Here is a 17,216-nt window from a genome sequence, read left to right on the forward strand (position 1 = left end):
CTAATGCTGCTTGGCCTGCTGTGTTCATCCAGCTCTACGCCTTGGTGTACCTCAGATTCTCCAGCATCTGCAGTTCCTACTATCTCTACTTCCTTTATCTTCTGGGTTTCCTAATTTTTACTGTTAATCTGACATTTTGCTCTTGCTTTCTGTACCTGATGCGGTATTGATTTTACTCTAAGTTTATGCTGTGTTACTCATTAATGATTCTTCAATTTGCTTGATGGAGTTATTCAAGCACTTGCTCTGTTCATATAGGTCCGAGGATAGCTAATTGACTGACTTAGATGCAATTTAACACAGAACCGTAAAAAAGAGCCCATGGACAAATGCATTTGTTGCTGTCAGCAAAATCTAGCCCAATAGCTTTCTAATTAAAATTTTAAATTAGATATATTTTAAGAGATGTGCATGTTAGAATGAAAATTATTAAATGCTAATATTATAAATGATCTATTTTTTTAAAAAGAAATTGCAATCTAGGTATAAGCAAATGTTATCCAGTATGCTTTTGTAATTCCAGTGAGCCAGTGGGAAAGGCTTAAAAACATATGGTTTCATGATCTGATGAGGTTGAGAATTTAGCAAGTAATTATGGGACCCAATAAGGGATAATACCTATTTCATATCTGACTTTTTTTTTTTGCATAGAGAAAAGACAACATCATTTCCTTGAATTGAGTTTATGAAGCAGTCTCTGATGCAAAATATTGTGGTGAATTAATATATTCTTAAAGCATAATAAATGTTCCAAATGACTATAAATAAAAAAAGCCTAAGGTAAATACAATTTGTAAAAGCTTGCGATTGTGTGATTGAATAAAAAGCTATTAAATCAGATTATATTGCCGCTTGTGCAGAGTTTCTAAAAAAAAAACCTATTTGTTTGAATGAATGTTACATGTTTCAAATTGTCATAACTTTTCAGCACCCTGGTAGAGGCATAGACATGAGGAAGCGGAAAATTTGGAATATGTATGGTCCACAGACATGTCTCAAGGTAAGAAAAAAATATATACCTGTGTTTCTTGAATTCTACTTGCACATTAACTGCAAAGCTGTGCTGCTTTCTACTGTAATAACATAAAGGTTGCATTAATGGGAATCATCATTGGTAGATGGATCAAAAATGGTGCATGTGGATAAACACAATATTGATATTATTTAGCTACTTTAACATTTAGAGACAGACAGTGTACACTACTCCAGATGTGGTCTCACCAACATCTTTATAAGTGAGGCATAACCTCTTTTTTTCTCATTTCCCTTCACAAGAACATTCTCTTAGTTTTCCTAATTATTTGTTGTACCTATGTTCAAATATTTTCTGATTCATGCACTAGGATACCCAGGTCCCTGAGCACCTTAAAGCTTTGTAATTTCACACCTTCTTCAATAATATGCTTCTTGCCAAATGGACATTGAGTTTCCCACATGCTTCACTTACTAGATCCTTTCCCAGTTGTGTAACCGATCCATATCCCTTCTTTAATCTGTGTGTGTCCTTTTTAGAACATACTTTCCAACTTCATTTTGCATCATTGGCAAACTTATCAATCATACCTTTGCTCCTTTCATCCAAGTCACTTGTATAATTTGTAAAAAAAAAAAAGAAAAAAATTGAGGTCCTAACACTGATCCCTCAGGCGTACTACTTGTCACATCTTGCCAACCAGAAAATAACCCCTTTACAATTACTTTTCTGCCAGTCAATCTTTTATCCATGCCAGTATGTTAGCCCCTCACTCCAAAGCTTTTATCAGACTTTCATATGTCTCATCAAGTGCTATCTCCATCTCCTGGTTCGATTAATCCATAGCACGTATGGATACGTTGAACGAGTGGGCAAAAATCTGGCAGATGCAGTGTAACATGAAGTTATTTTGCCAGGAAGAATTAAAAGCAATGTTTGACTTAGAGTTCTGCGGTTGCTCTCCATTTAAAATGCAGAGAGATTTAAGTTTTCTGATGCATTAATCACAAAAAAGTATACACGTACAACACATAATTAAGAAGTTTAATGGAATGTTATCCTTTAGAACAAGAAGAAAGAACAAAGAAAATTACAGCACAGGAACAGGCCCTTTAGCCCTCCAAGCCTGCGCCGATCCAGATCCTCTATCTAAACCTGTCATGTATTTTCCAAGGACCTGTATCTCTCTGCTCCCTGCCCATTCATGTATCTGTCTATAATTACCCGGCAACGCGTTCCAGGTACCGACCACCCTCTTAGTAAAGAACTTTCCACGCGTATCTCCCTTAAACTTTTCCCATCACCTTGAGATCATGACCCCTAGTAATTAAGCCCCCCACTCTGGGGGGGAGAAAGCTTCTTGCTATCCACCCTGTCTATACCTCTAATGATTTTGTAGACCTCAATCGGGTCCCCCCTCAGCCTATGTCTTTCTAATGTAAATAATCCTAATCTACTCAACCTCTCTTCATAGCTAGCGCCCTCCATACCAGGCAACATCCTGGTGAACCTCCTCTGCACCCTCTCCAAAGCATCCACATCCTTTTGGTAATGTGGCGACCAGAACTGTATGCAGTGTTCCAAATGTGGTCAAACCAAAGTCCTATACAGCTGTAACATGACCTGCCAACTCTTGTACTCAATACCCCATCCAGTGAATGAAAGCATGCCATATGCCTTCTTGACCACTCTATCAACCTGCGTTGCCACCTTCAGGGTACAATGGACCTGAACACCCAGATCTCTGTGCATCAATTTTCCCCAAAGCTTTTCCATTTACTGTATAGTTCACTCTTGAATTGGATCTTCCAAAACGCATCACCTCGCATTTGCCTGGATTGAACTCCATCTGCCATTTCTCCGCCCAACTCTCCAATCTATCAATATTCTGCTGCGTTCTCCGACAGTCCCCTTCACTATCTGCTACTCCACCAATCTTAGTGTCATCTGCAAACTTGCTAATCAGACCATCTATACCTTCCTCCAGATCATTTATGTATATCACAAAAACAGCGGTCCCAACACGGATCCCTGTGGAACACCACTGGTCACAGTTCTCCATTTTGAGAAATTCCCTTCCACTACAACTCTGTCTCCTGTTGCCCAGCCAGTTCTCTATACATCTAGCTAGTACACCCTGGACCCCATGCGACTTCACTTTCTCCATCAGCCTGCCGTGGGGCACCTTATCAAACGCCTTACTGAAGTCCATGTATATGACATCTACAGCCCTTCCCTCATCTATCAACTTTGTCACTTCCTCAAGGAATTCTATCAAGTTGGTAAGACATGACCTTCCCTGCACAAAACCATGCTGCCTATCACTAATAAGCCCATTTTCTTCCAAATGTAAATAGATCCTGTCCTTCAGTATCTTCTCCAGCAGCTTCCCCACCACTGACGTCAGGCTCACCGGTCTATAATTACCTGGATTATCCTTGCTACCCTTCTTAAACAAGGGGACAACATTAGCAATTCTCCAGTCCTCCAGGACTTCACCCGTGCTCCAGGATGCTGCAAAGATATCTGTTAAGGCCCCAGCTATTTCCTCTCTCACTTCCCTCAGTAACCTGGGATAGATCCCATCCGGACCTGGGGACTTGTCCACCCCAATGCCTTTTCGAATACCCAACACTTCCCCCCCCCTTATGCCGACTTGACCTAGAGTAGTCAAACATCTATCTCTAACCTCAACATCTGTCATACCCCTCTCCTCGGTGAATACTGACGCAAAGTACTCATTAAGAATCTCACTCATTTTCTCTGATCCTTGCATAACTTACCTCCTTTGTCCTTGAGTGGGCCAACCCTTTCTCTTGTTACCCTCTTGCTCCTTATGTACGAATAAAAGGCTTTGGGATTTTCCTTATACCTGTTTGCTAAAGATATTTCATGACCCCTTTTAGCCCTCTTAATTCCTCGTTTCAGATTGGTCCTACTTTCCCAATATTCTTCCAAAGCTTCGTCTGTTTTCAGTCGCCTAGACCTTATGTATGCTTTCTTTTTGCTCTTTGCTAGTCTCACAATTTCACCTGTCATCCATGGTTCCCTAATCTTGCCCTTTCTATCCCTCATTTTCACAGGGACATGTTTGTCCTGCACTCTAATCACTTCTCTTTAAAAGCCTCCCACATATCAAGTGTGGATTTACCCTCAAACAGTTGCTCCCAATCCACATTCCCCAGCTCCTGTCGAATCTTGCTATAGTTGGCCTTCCCCCAATTTAGCACTCTTCCTTTAGGACCACTCTCGTCTTTATTTAAGGAAGAATGTAAATGCACTGGAGGTAGTTCAGAGGAGGTCTTCTAGATTAACATCTGGAATGAACAGATGTTCTCAAGAATGGTTGGACAGGTTGGGCCTGTGTCCATTGGAGCTTTGAAGAGAAAGGGGTGACTTGGTTGAAGTATCTAAGAACCTGAATGGTCTTTATAACGTGGACATGAAAGGATGCTTCCTTTTCTGGTTCAGCCCAGAGCTAGGGGAGTTCTGTTTTAAAATTAGGGGTAACCATTTAAGTACAGAAATGAGAAATGTTTTTTCTCACTTGCATGACTTGGAACTCACTGTCTCTGAAGATGGTATAGGTGGGTCATTGAATATTTTTGAGAGATTCTTGTTGGCATTAGAATTGTGGATCATTCAAAGTAGATGAGAATGTGGAATTCTAAACTTGAGCAGATCAGCCATAATCTCAATCAATGACATAGCAGGCTGGAATGGCCTGCTACTGCTTTTATTTCATATATACATGTCACTTACCCAAAGAACTCATATCTTGGTTAACATGTTTCCCTTGACGTTATGTAAGTGCCCTGCAATATAAACTAACTGTCCTGTAGTTTTTTGCCTTCAGTTTTCCTCCCTTTTTGAATAAAGGTTTACTCTTAAAATAGATAGTCGCAAATATCTGTTCTACAAATGAAGAGAATTTTGAAAAGTTTACACTGTTAACCTTAACTGCGCCATTAGCTATTTTTTTTAAGACTCTAGGATGGAATTCTTCCGGATCCATAGACTTGTCAACCTACAGCACCTAGAGTGTCATTTCCTTACTTATTGTAATTTTGAGCTCTTTCCTCCCTCCTCCTCCCTGATTTATAGCTATTTCTGAAATTTTATTTGTATTTGCTACATTGAAGACCAAGGCAAATAATCAGTTAAGTACATCTGCCTCTCCTTTTTTTTTTGTTATTAATTCCTCAGACTCACTTTCTATAGAACAAACATTTTCTTCTTTCTGTAAGTCTATAGCAGCTCTTGTTATGTATTTGGTATTTCTAGCTAACTTTCTCCTGTATTATAATTTTACTTTGCTTTCAATTTTTTAAACTATTTTTGCTCTTATGTTCTGTGCAACTTTCTGACTTGCCATCTATTTTTGTGCAATTAAATGCTTTTGCTTTAAGTTTGAATTTTTTTAACCATTTTTCTTAATTCATTATGGATGGTGGATCCTTTGGAATTTTTCTTTCTTATTGAAATCTATATCTAAACAGTGCCTGAAATATTTTCCATCGTATCTGTAGTGACATCACATAACTTAATTTGCCATTTCATTTTCAATCCTTCTCCTTCTGTTCCCCCTCCAACACACGCGAACACACATGCACAAAGTGACACGCATGCGCACTGAATGCTGGCCGACGCACCATGCCCCCACACCTCCCCCCCGACCCCACGTACCTGTCCTGGATCCGCTTGTAAGACTCTCAAATCGAATGTGAAATGCAATCATTATGATTGCTGTTACCAGGGCTCCCCATGCTCACAAGGTCACTAATGAATTCTATCCTCTGCACAAAACAAGGACTAGTGTAGCCTATGTCCTGCTTAGTTTCTGTGAACAGCATGTCTGAAACTATCTTGAAAGCGTTCCATGAATGCCCCATCTCGGCTACGTGTGTGCATCTAATTGTTCTGGTCCACGTTTGAGTTAAGATCCTGCTTAATTCCACTGTACCTTTCTGACAAGTACCTGTTATTCCTTTGTATTTCTTTGATTTCTTCCCGTTAACGTTTCTCAACTCTACTCAAATTGTTCCTACATCCTGCTTTCCTGAAATTAGATCGTACCTGTTTGTGTTATTTAAATAACCAAGTCATCCCGCCACCTTTTCTGAGCTTCCTATCATTCTAAAAGACCTCTACCTTTCAATATTCAGGTCCCAATTTGCCAACCTGTTGCTTTGTCTCTGTAAAAGCTATCAGATTGTAATTTTTTTTTTGCTTTATAGTTCATATGTTTTCTTCCAAATCCTATGTACATGCAGTTACATAGGCTTTAGTTTGTTCTTTTTTCATTTTTGTAACCTTGAGCCTTACATGTGGATTTTCTGTTTGATTTTTACTTCCTATCCCTTCCTGTCACAGTCAATCAATCTTCCATATAAAACCTTTTATGTTTTGCCTTTTCTCTGTAATTTGTAAGGACCTTTTTGCAATATCAGTTTGGTTCATCTTTAAGTTAGTTACCATTCTTAAAAAAAAAAAGCATTAAAATGGCAATTTCTCTATAGAAAATTGAAAGTTGTCAGATTGTCTGCTGAAGTACATTACTGAGGCAGATTGGAGGAAGCTTCAACCCACTACTGTGCTTTAGTAGAGAGTGTTTAAAGCTGATGCATTGTATCTGGAAGTGTTCCATTTTCATTAACTTCCGTCTCACTGAGCTCAAAATTTGTCAACCTTATTTAAAAGAAGTTCCTTGACACGGTGAAAAAGAGCTAAGTCAAATATTGTAGTTCTAAGAAAATGGATCCTTAACATTGCCCGCAAGACTGGTATTTATTGCTAATTCTTGGTTGTTATTTGATATGCTTCAAAAGGTGGATGATTAAGAATGAACCGCATTGCTGTGAAACTAAAGGTGGTTTTTGCCACTCAAGGTAAAGTGGTGAATCCAGTTTGTACGCTGTAAAAGAGGAGAACTGACTTGAGAATATAATTCTTAGTAACCAGAGTGGAATACCTGATTGGAAAGAGTAAAGTATCAGAAATTATTCACCTATATCCTAGATTTTCCATTTCAGTTGCCTGTTCTCTTAGCCACAAAAAAGGCTTAGTGGATAGTTCTTCAGGAGTTATTCTGCTAGCTTTTCATTTTCCTTTACTACTTCCAGGATTTTCTGTAAGTAACATAAGACATAAAATGAATCTAATATGGCAGGCCTACCATACTTGCAATCAAATTTTAGCCAGTCTATGTTAAAGTAAATCCAGATACAAAAAAACACACTTTGCCATTGATGACACAGGATCATTTAAATTTTCCAGAGTCGTCAAAGCCAAGCAGTTTGTGTTAGCAAAATCAATTATCTAATTGTGGTGCTTTATAAAAGGCAAATTTCAAAGTGTTTTGGCAAACTGCTCACATGCCAGTGGCCTGCGGGAGCTAAACTCTATCCCACGCATTGCAAGCAGGTTTACAACAAAGTCTGGTAACCTGAAAATTGTAAATTACTCTAATCTTGGAAAATTAGCATCCTTCTGATAGGCAAAACTCCAATACTTCCAAACTAGTGTTAAACTTTCACAGTAGTAGATATCCATTCTTCTTAAAGAAGACTGAAATGGGAAACTGCTGTTTTTTTTTACAAGGAATGTGCCATCATACCAAGTGATGATTTCCTTTTTCCGGATGTTGATTGGATAATTGGCAACCATTCAGATGAATTAACACCATGGATTCCTGTTGTTGCAGCAAGGTAATTTGTATATTTTTCTTAAAATGGTAATTAATTCAATATTTTAATTATTCATTCATGGGATGAGGGTGTCACTGGCTAGACCAGCATTTATTGCCCATCCCTAGTTGCCCAGAGGGCAGTAAAGAGTCAACCACATTGCAGTGGGTCTGGAGGCACATGTAGGCCAGACCAGGCAAGGGTGGCAGATTTCCTTTCCTAAACAACATCAGTGAACCAGATGGGTTTTTCCTGACGATCGGCAACAGATTCATGGTCATCATTAGACTCTTAATTCCAGATTATTGTTGAATTCAAATTCGACCATCTGCTATGGCGGGATTCAAGCCCATGTCCCCAGAACATTACTTGGGTCTCTGGATTAATAGTCTAGTGATAATACCACTAGGCCATTGCCTACCCATCAGAATGCTGCCTTTCCTTCTAGGAATTTATTTGTATTGTGCTTGTACTTATTCAGTGCAGGCTTCCAATATCCTCATGGTGCAAATTTTTTAAAAAATGTTTATTTGAAATGTACAACAAAATATTGTTCAAAAGTTTCCCTGCCCACCTTTTTTTTTCCATCTCTTCCTTGTTACATAGCAAATTTCCATAGAATCCCTACAGTGTGGAAACAGGCCATTTGGCCCAACAAGTCCACATTGACTCCCCAAAGAGCATCCATCCAGATTCACCCACCCTACCCTATCCCTGTAACCCTGCATTTTGCCCATCGATAATCCACCTAACCCACACATCTCTGGACGCTATGGGCAATTTTGGCATGGCCAATCCACTTAACCTGCACATCTTTGGACTGTGGGAGGAAACCGGAGCAGCCAGTGGAAACCCACACGGACACGGAGAGAATGTGCAAACTCCACACAGACAATCGCCCAAGGCTGGAGTTGAACCTGCGTCCCTGGCGCTATGAAGCAGTTGTGCTAACCACTGAGCCACCGTGTTGCCCCTGTGCCTACACACAAGCATCCATTGATTCAGCACCTTTGTTCCGGCTGTTTTGGATTATATATGTAAACAAAACAATGCTTTAATATCAGCATGTTGAAGCAGAATAAATTGAGAAAGGTTTAATGCAAAACAAAAAGTCAGGGCTGCTGTAATGAATTAAATGAAATGCTGTGTTATTCTTCTATTTAGATTGTCTGTAATTTAGTTGATTGGATACAGGATGTGACTGCAAAATATTTGCTGCTGAAAGGTTCAGGAATTTCATTTTATGCTACAGGTCATCCTATTCGTGCCGCTACTTTGTCCTGCCTTGTTGTTTCTTTGATTTCTATGGAAAGTACTGTCGGAAGCAGACTAAAAGCACACAATACAGAGCATACCTGGATTTCATTACAGAAGTGGGTTCTGCTTGTGGTTTTAAAGTAGAGGAGGATTGCCTTCGGATTCCATCTACAAAACGGGTCAGTGTGAAGCTGTTTTTCATTCTGCAGTATTTTCGCTGGGAATATTTTCCTTGTGTATATATGATGTTTACCAAAACGGTGGTGATACTTCTTTAAACTGTTTCTTCACAAGTTCCTAAATTAGACCTGTTTTGAAACTAAAAACTAAGCTACAACTAAATTTAAAGAATTACAAGAACAAAAAGCTGCAGGGATGTGTAATTGGCTTGCTGTATGGATTCTGATGTAGTATTGTGAATATTCTATATATAGACCTTGAAATAATTCAGTCAGTTGCTCCATCGAAAATGATTCAGCAATGGAATGAACCAGGTCTAAATTAATTAAGTATGCTCAATTTTTAGTATTTGTACAGATCTAGTAGTACAATGTTATTATTGTCTCTAGATAATTGTTTTTACTAATGCAATAAAATTCTCGACTAAAGTCTTGATACTTTTGTTTAACAGATATATTGAAGAATATCATAGTATTAATTTCATGGATTGTTTTGCTACTAGGGCATTCTATAGACTGTACTACTTAGTTATCAGTGAAATTATTCTTCTGAAGGTTTAACAGCAATAGATTTGAGACATAAATGGTATTGATGCATTCTTTCGTCTGTAAAAGTTAGCTGACTTTAGTTTTCAATAAAACAAAGGCTTATAGTAGATGTTGCATGACATGACACAATTATGTAATATCAACTGTCTCAGCAGAAACACAGTTAAAATAAAAAAAAAGGAAAGTTCAGGTTTTGTTTAATTAAGTATGTTGGTGTATCTTGGCTTTTGGAGTTTGAATTTCTGGTTTACATGCTAGGATTTGTTGCTGTACAGGTGGTCCCTACTTTACAAATGTTTGACCTATGAGTGAGATCCTATACAGGACTCTATTAATTTTAAAGATCCAACATTTGACATTTCCTAATACTTAGGAACAGGTATTTTATATTGTCCTGTACTGTTATCAAACTTGTGTACAAATTGACTTGTGAATGTACTCAAAAACAGAACCCTTTTGCAACCCAGGGACTGTCTGTCTTTATTTGCTATAAAATATCAAACAAAATTATGCTAACCTGTAAACAAGTGCTTTCTACGTTTGTAAACTACTTGTCCCCAAGTCTGTTTCTATTTATATTATGCAGATTTTCAGTTTTTAATTTTTTTTTACAAATTTGATATGGAACTCCAATATCGATTTACAGGGAGGAAATTTGCTCAGATACATAACAATACAGACTAAAATGTTCAAATGAGAAAGGTCCAAATGTTTCAGATCAAAACCTTAAACTTAAGACACATTTTCCCAAGGTGTTTAAAGCATTTTGGTACAGGTGCAAACAATAGATTTTATACCATTGTGTACCTTTTTCTTCAAAAAAAACCAAAGAGCTGTGGATGCTGGAAATCGGAAGCAAAATTAGAAATTGCTGGAAAATGCCAGCAGGTCTGGCACAATCTGTAGAGAGAAAGTAGAGTTAATGTTTCGGGTCTAATGGCCATTCCTCAGAACTGCTTGTAGCTAGGAAAAGATTGGCATTTATGCTAGAGAAGGGATGGGAGGAGGGAGACAGTAAACTATAGGTGGAGATGGAGCCCAGATAGAGAGAGGAAACAGTTGGGCAGACAAAAGAATGGGTAAAGTTTACCTCCCCACAACAGCAGCACCACAATGTCCCCAGCATATAAACCAACTTTTCCCACCTACAGTCAGTTCTGAAGAAGTGTCACTGGACTCAATACGTTAACTCTGCTTTCTGTTCACAAATGCTGCCAGACATTGCTGAGTTCTTCCAACAATTTCTTATTTTGTACCTTTTTCTTCACCTGTTTTTGCTTTCACTAATTTGAAACTTGCTTTGTGTGTTATTCAGTGGTGGGGAAAGAAGACAGACTGACTTAATGTATTTTTTCCATTTTTGTTAAAGGTTTGCTTGATTGGTAACCAAAGGACATATTCCCCCTCTTGCGAAAAAAGGTTGGATGAAGAACGAACTCAGTATATTAGGGAGAGATATTCTTATACTGTGTGTGCTGGAGACAGTACAGGTTTTAGTAAGATGAAGGATCCTGTTTCGCCTAATCATGTTACAGATTGTTCAGTTGTTGAAGATGACGTGGTGCAAGATACTTGTGGTGATACAGATTGTTTTGCATCCAACAAGTGGGTGGCTGGATTCCAACCCAGAGAGAAAGTAGAGAAAGTTAGAAACTGTGCTTCTTTGCCTCGAGATTTTGTTGATAATATAGTGCTTCAGGTAGCTAAAGCACTTTTGAAAGTAAACCAGGACAACAATGAACATAATGGTGAAGACAGTGCAAAATGCTGGCGCAAAGGAGGTAAGTCTTTGCATTCTAAAGTACCTATGTCCTTTGCCATTTTGTTTTGGACTATGCTGCTGATCTGTAATGGTACAGTTTAACATTTATTACTACTTTTTTGGACTAAAGGTACAAAATTAGTTTATAGAAATTGTTGTTAACAGGATTTCATTACCAAAATGGCATTTTCCAATTTGCTCAAAGGTGTCTTGATACCGTTCATTTCTAAGCCAAACTTGAGTGTACTAATTGATATGTTGACTTTTGAGGTAATTGCTTTGGTTGTTGAAATAATTACGATATTTTCACCTTGTTAAAAGATGGGGATAGTCTTTAAATAAAATTTGACACTTATTTTGAGTGTGGGGGAGGTCATGAGAGGAGGCAGTTTTATTTAAAGTCTTATGCCCTAGATACAGACAAAAGTACAATCGGCTTTCTTTTAAAACAGAATATTTCACGTAGTGATCGATTCTTTGATCTATTTTCTCCACTAAAAACAAAAGATCTTCACTGTGAGAAATATCAGCTATGTGACATTTAGCAACAATTAGTTACTAAATAACAACTTAATGTGCTTGAAACTGCTGCTGAATCACTGCGACAGAAATGTCCAGCCTTTTCAGCATTGGAATCATTCAGGTTGTAGTTACATTTGCAACTTCATAGTTTTTAAGATGAAGAGTAAGTTCCATCCCACAAAGAAAAAGTAATCAAAGGTATCTGAGAGATTTATTCTGTTAGTAAATATGATTGCAGATTTTCAGTGAATAAATGAAATGACATGATAATGCACAGAACTACAGATTATCTACAGCAGCAGTGTCCAACCTTTTCACAGAGGGACCACATTTCAATTTTTGTCATCCTCAGTGGCAGAATGGGATGAAAATTGAATATATCCAAAAATACTCAAAAGAATTAAATTGGTCATTTAAATGAGTAATTAATAGAAGAGACAATTAAAAGCATGGCTTTATTATTAAAGCCAATCTTTACATAAGAACATAAGAACTAGGAGCAAGAGTAGGCCATCCGGCCCCTCGAGCCTGACCCGCCATTCAGTAAGATCATGGCTGATCTTTTTGAGACTCAGCTCCACTTACCCGTCCGCACACCATATCCCTTAATTCCTTTACTGTTCAAAAACTTACCTAGCCTGCCTTAAACACATTTAGTGAGGTAGCTTCAACCGCTTCACTGGGCAGGGAATTCCACAGATTCATAACCTTTGGGTGAAGAAGTTCCTCCTGACCTCAGTCCTAAATCTGTTTCCCTTTATTTTGAGGCTATGCCCCCTAGTCCTAGTTTCACCTGCTAGTGGAAACAACCTCCCTGCCTCCACCTTATCTGTTCCCTTCATAATCTTATATGTTTCTATAAGATCTCCCCTCATTCTTCTGAATTCCAATGAGTATAATCCCAGCCTACTCAGTCTCTCCTCATAATCCCCAACCCTCTCAACTCTAGAATCAACCGAGTAAATCTCCTCTGCACCCCCTCCAGTGCTAGTATATCCCTTCTCAAGTAAGGAGACCAAAACTGCGCACAGTACTCCAGGTGTGGCCTCACCAGGACTCTATACAGCTGCAACATAGCCTCCCTGTTTTTAAACTCCATCCCTCTAGCAATGACAGACGAAACTCCATTTGCCTTTTTACTTACCTGCTGCACCTACAATCCTACTTTTAGTGATTCATGCACAAGGACACCCAAGTCCCTCTGCACAGCAACATGCTGCAATTTTTTAATATTTAAAACATAGTCCATTTTGCTGTTATTTCTACCAAAATGGATGACCTCTCACTTATCAACTTTGTACTCCATCTGCCAAACCTTTGCCCGCTCACTTAGACTATCTATATCCCTCTGTAGACTTTCAGTGTCTTCTGCACACTTTGCTCTACCACTCATCTTAGTGTCATCTACAAATTTTGACACACCACACTTAGCCCCCAACTCCAAGTCATCTATGTAAATTGTAAACAATTGTGGTCCCAACACTGATCCCTGAGCACACCACTAGCCACTGGCCACCAACCAGAAAAACACCCATTTACCCCTACTCTTTGCTTTCTACTAGTCAACCAATCCTCTATCCATGCCAATACATTACCTGTAATATCGTGCAACTTTATCTTATTGTGGCACCTTGGTTTGGCACCTTGTCAAATGCCTTCTGGAAATCCAGATACACTACATCCACAGGTTCCCCATGTTTTTGGTTCAGATGCAGAACCACAAAGGGAAAAAGAATTGGACCCAATTGATGATCCCCAGGATGGGCTATTAACTGGGACTAAGCTAAGGAATCATTTCAAACAAATGCTGATGTTACGTCGCCTTTTGTGGGGCATATGTCTCAGAGGTGGCAGTCTATGTGAGAACTTCAACATGCACCACCGGGCTGGTTACCTGCTGAGGGAGTCCCTTGAAGCTGCCAATAATTGACAGCGGCTCAATGGGACTGCATCCCCAGCTACCCAGTGCTTTGCGTGCAAGGTCAGAACCAGGACCCCTTCTGGGGGCTAATCAGAAGCAGTTCCTGCCTGCTGCCGCCACCTCATTCACCTGGGATGGTTGTCTCTGACTAGCCAAGAGCAGCTGTTCCACGCTAGTTTGACACATATACTCCTACTTGTCCCTGGTTGCCATGGCCTTCCATGATGCCCCAACAAGAAGCTGACCTTCAGCCAGATCCACCAGTTGTTGGCTCAGAACTTGCCCTTCTATAAGAAGAGCAAGGTGGACTGGCAGAACTCCTCCGCAAACTATCCCCGAACAGCTACTTCAAGTAGTGCCCAGGGACACCACTGATTCCGCAGAGAGACCCCTTACCACCTGTCAAATGCTGCAGATGTTGAAAATCAGAAATGAAATCAAAAGGCCTCCTACTCCCAGAGCTGGCCTGCAGACTCATTGCTTTGGCTTCGGTCATTAGGCAGCTTGCTTGCTAACCAACTGTGATTGGTTCTCTCCTTTGTTCGCTGCTGATTAAGGAATTAAGGAACCTGAAGTCTCTCGAATATACTTCATAATTGTGGATTTATTCATGTTAAAATATTCCTGCACTAAACGAATCTTTGAGTTGATGCACATACTATTGTAAATATAGACATAGTGTTGATTGACTGACACGGCTGTGTGTTGATTTTATACTTGTAAATATGCTCATAACATGCACATATTTAATTCGCACATTCTTTATTACCTTCTACCCATATATCCTGTGAAACCTTCATTGTATGTTCAAGAATGGGAGTTGACAGAGTTGAGTCGTCATATTTCAGTTTCCCACAGGATATGTCAATCCCTTGTGCAGTAACTTAAAACCAAGTTTTAACCAAATTAGAAACAACATGTAACTTTGGTGTCTCGTATAAGGTATTGTTTCATGACCATTTTGGCTATCAATTTTGAAGGCAGGTAATTGAAACACAAGTTTCACTCTATATCCATATGATATAAAGAATAAATCCAATACAGTTCAAAATAACTAACTTATAATGTGTCATCAATCAAAAACCTTGCTTTCACTGTTTGTTGTGACACAAGACCTGATATCTCCAAAAACCTGATTCGAATATAAAGCACAGATATATACTGAGCATCGAGCAGGTGTGGACATGGCATGAACCAGAAAGCAGGAAGAGAATGAATGGTCACAAATCTGATAAGATTGAACCTGATCAATATTTTAATTTTGTTGTCACCCTGGGTAGTCTCTGATCACCTAGGGGTCTGCAGCAGTTTGAGAACATGATTTAGAGCACAGAAGCAAGTTATTTGGTAAAAATTGATCCACAGCCATTGTTGTACTTTACATAAACCTTCAACCATTGATTTCTCATCCTGCCTCATGTATCCATTTTTAATCTAGCCATAAGTGCATCTATGCAATCTGTTTTGTGGAAACAAGTTCTATATTCATCAATCACTGTTATAAAGTTTCTGTTAATCTTTCTAAAATTTTATTAGTATAGAACTTGAATATCGTTAGTAAGAAAGACTTATCGCTGCACATTGTCTTCCTGTCATAAAATTAAAGAGACCTTGGGGTCCAGGTTCATGGTTCCTTGAAAGTGGAGTTGTAGGTAGACAGAGTAGTGAAGAAGGCATTTGATACACTTGCCTATATTGGTAAGTGCACTGAGTATAGGAGCTGGGAGGTTATGTTGTGGCTGTACAGTACATTGGTTAGCCCACTTTTGGAAGACTGTGTTCCATTCTGGTCTCCCTGCTGTAAGAAGGATGTTGGGAAACTTGAAAGGGTTCAGAAAAGATTTACAAGGATGTTGCCAGGATTGGAGGAGGATTGGAGTGTTTGAGCTATAGGGAGAAGTTGAATAGGCTTTCCCTGGACCGTTGAAGGCTGAGGGGTTCATAAAATCATGAGGGGCATGGATAAGGCGAATAGTCAGGGTCTTTTACCCAGGTTAGGGGAGTTCAAAACTAGAGGGCATAGGTTTAAGGTGAGAGAGGAAAGATTTAAAAGGGACCCAAGGGGTAACTTTTACACACAGAGGGTGGTGCTTGTATGGAATGAATTGCCAGAGGAAGTGGTGGAGGCTGGTACAATTACAACATTTAAAAGGCATTTGGATAGGTATATGAATAGGAAGGGTTTAGAGGCAAATAGGACTAGATTAATTTAGGATATCTTGTCGGCATGGACGAGTTGGACCAAAGAGTCTGTGTCCGTGCTGTACATCTCCTTGATTCTAAATGCATGGATGCCAAGTTTCAAATAATCTCAATTTGTATGACAGGAGAAAAGTTGTACTGATTGGCATGCATGTTGACTCTGACTCTGATTGGCAGCACCTCAACCAAGGAGAAAGCAGAGAACCAGACTCCCAAATTGCCGGGTAATTCAAAAAAGGCACAAACGTTGAATATATTTCTTTTGTTTGCAGAGAGTGGTCCTTGCAAATGAATATATTTCACTTCCAGCAAGCGTAAATGAACCATATTGTGAGCTGAATTGATAATCTTAAATTGGGGTAGCTATTTTTACACTCAGCATTGTGCGGCAAGAGTTGTGCAGTCTTGGAATCACATCGAACAGACAGTTTGTTTCTTCCCACTGTTATCAGACTTATGAACGGATCTCTTGTATATTAGAGTGGATTTTTCTCTGCACCTTCTCTTTATCTGTAACACTTTCTGTATTCTGTTCTATTACCCTGATGTACTTATGGAAGGTATGATTTGTCTGGTTAGCATGCAGTACAATGCTTTCACTGTATCTCAGTACATGTGACAATAATAAATCAAATCAAACACAGGCTGATTGAGTACAATTTGTTTTTTCACTTAGGCAGTAACTTGTGGTAGAAAATGACTTGCTTCTACGCTAGAAATGAAATCTTAGAAGACTGAAGAGTCCAGTGCATGACCCACAGTCTCTGTAACAGGTGACGTAGACAGTAGTTAGTGGAATGGGAGGGTGGGTTGCCATGTGTTCCTGTCTCTGTTGACCTTTTGAGTTTAGCTTACCATTAATAATGAGTCTAGGTATATAGATGCTTTCCCTCCACTTTGAGTCTTGAGCAAGGTTTCCCAGGTGTTGAAGTGAATTTTTTTGCTTTTTCAAGGAGACTTTGAGGATGCCCTTGAATATTTCCTTTGCCCTCCGGGGCTCACTTGTCAAATTGAAGTAGCAAGTTGAGTGCTTGGCCAAGAGCATAGGACAACTTTGGTCAATGTAATAGAGCTGACTAAGCATGGTCAATGTTTTGATGTTGGTGATACTGACCAGACATTGACGTATCTATCCTAACAATGGATTTGAAAGATCCTGTGCAGG

The 17,216-nt window shown here is 39.2% G+C and overlaps 1 protein-coding gene across 2 annotated transcripts in view; it reads left to right on the forward strand.

The window, feature by feature from the left end:
* The window catches only part of trmt44 (tRNA methyltransferase 44 homolog), a 56,698-nt gene that overhangs the window by 21,161 nt on the left and 18,321 nt on the right, over positions 1–17,216 (forward strand). For both annotated transcript variants that reach the window (XM_048602181.1, XM_048602185.1), the window contains exons 5-8: positions 929–1,000; positions 7,574–7,680; positions 8,912–9,095; positions 11,014–11,425. In XM_048602181.1, the coding sequence (XP_048458138.1) occupies positions 929–1,000; positions 7,574–7,680; positions 8,912–9,095; positions 11,014–11,425 (775 nt within the window). The remainder of the gene's footprint in view (positions 1–928; positions 1,001–7,573; positions 7,681–8,911; positions 9,096–11,013; positions 11,426–17,216) is intronic.

This window comes from Rhincodon typus, chromosome 1 (assembly GCF_021869965.1).
Source record: "Rhincodon typus isolate 14 chromosome 1, sRhiTyp1.1, whole genome shotgun sequence".
NCBI classification, from domain to species: Eukaryota; Metazoa; Chordata; class Chondrichthyes; order Orectolobiformes; family Rhincodontidae; genus Rhincodon; species Rhincodon typus.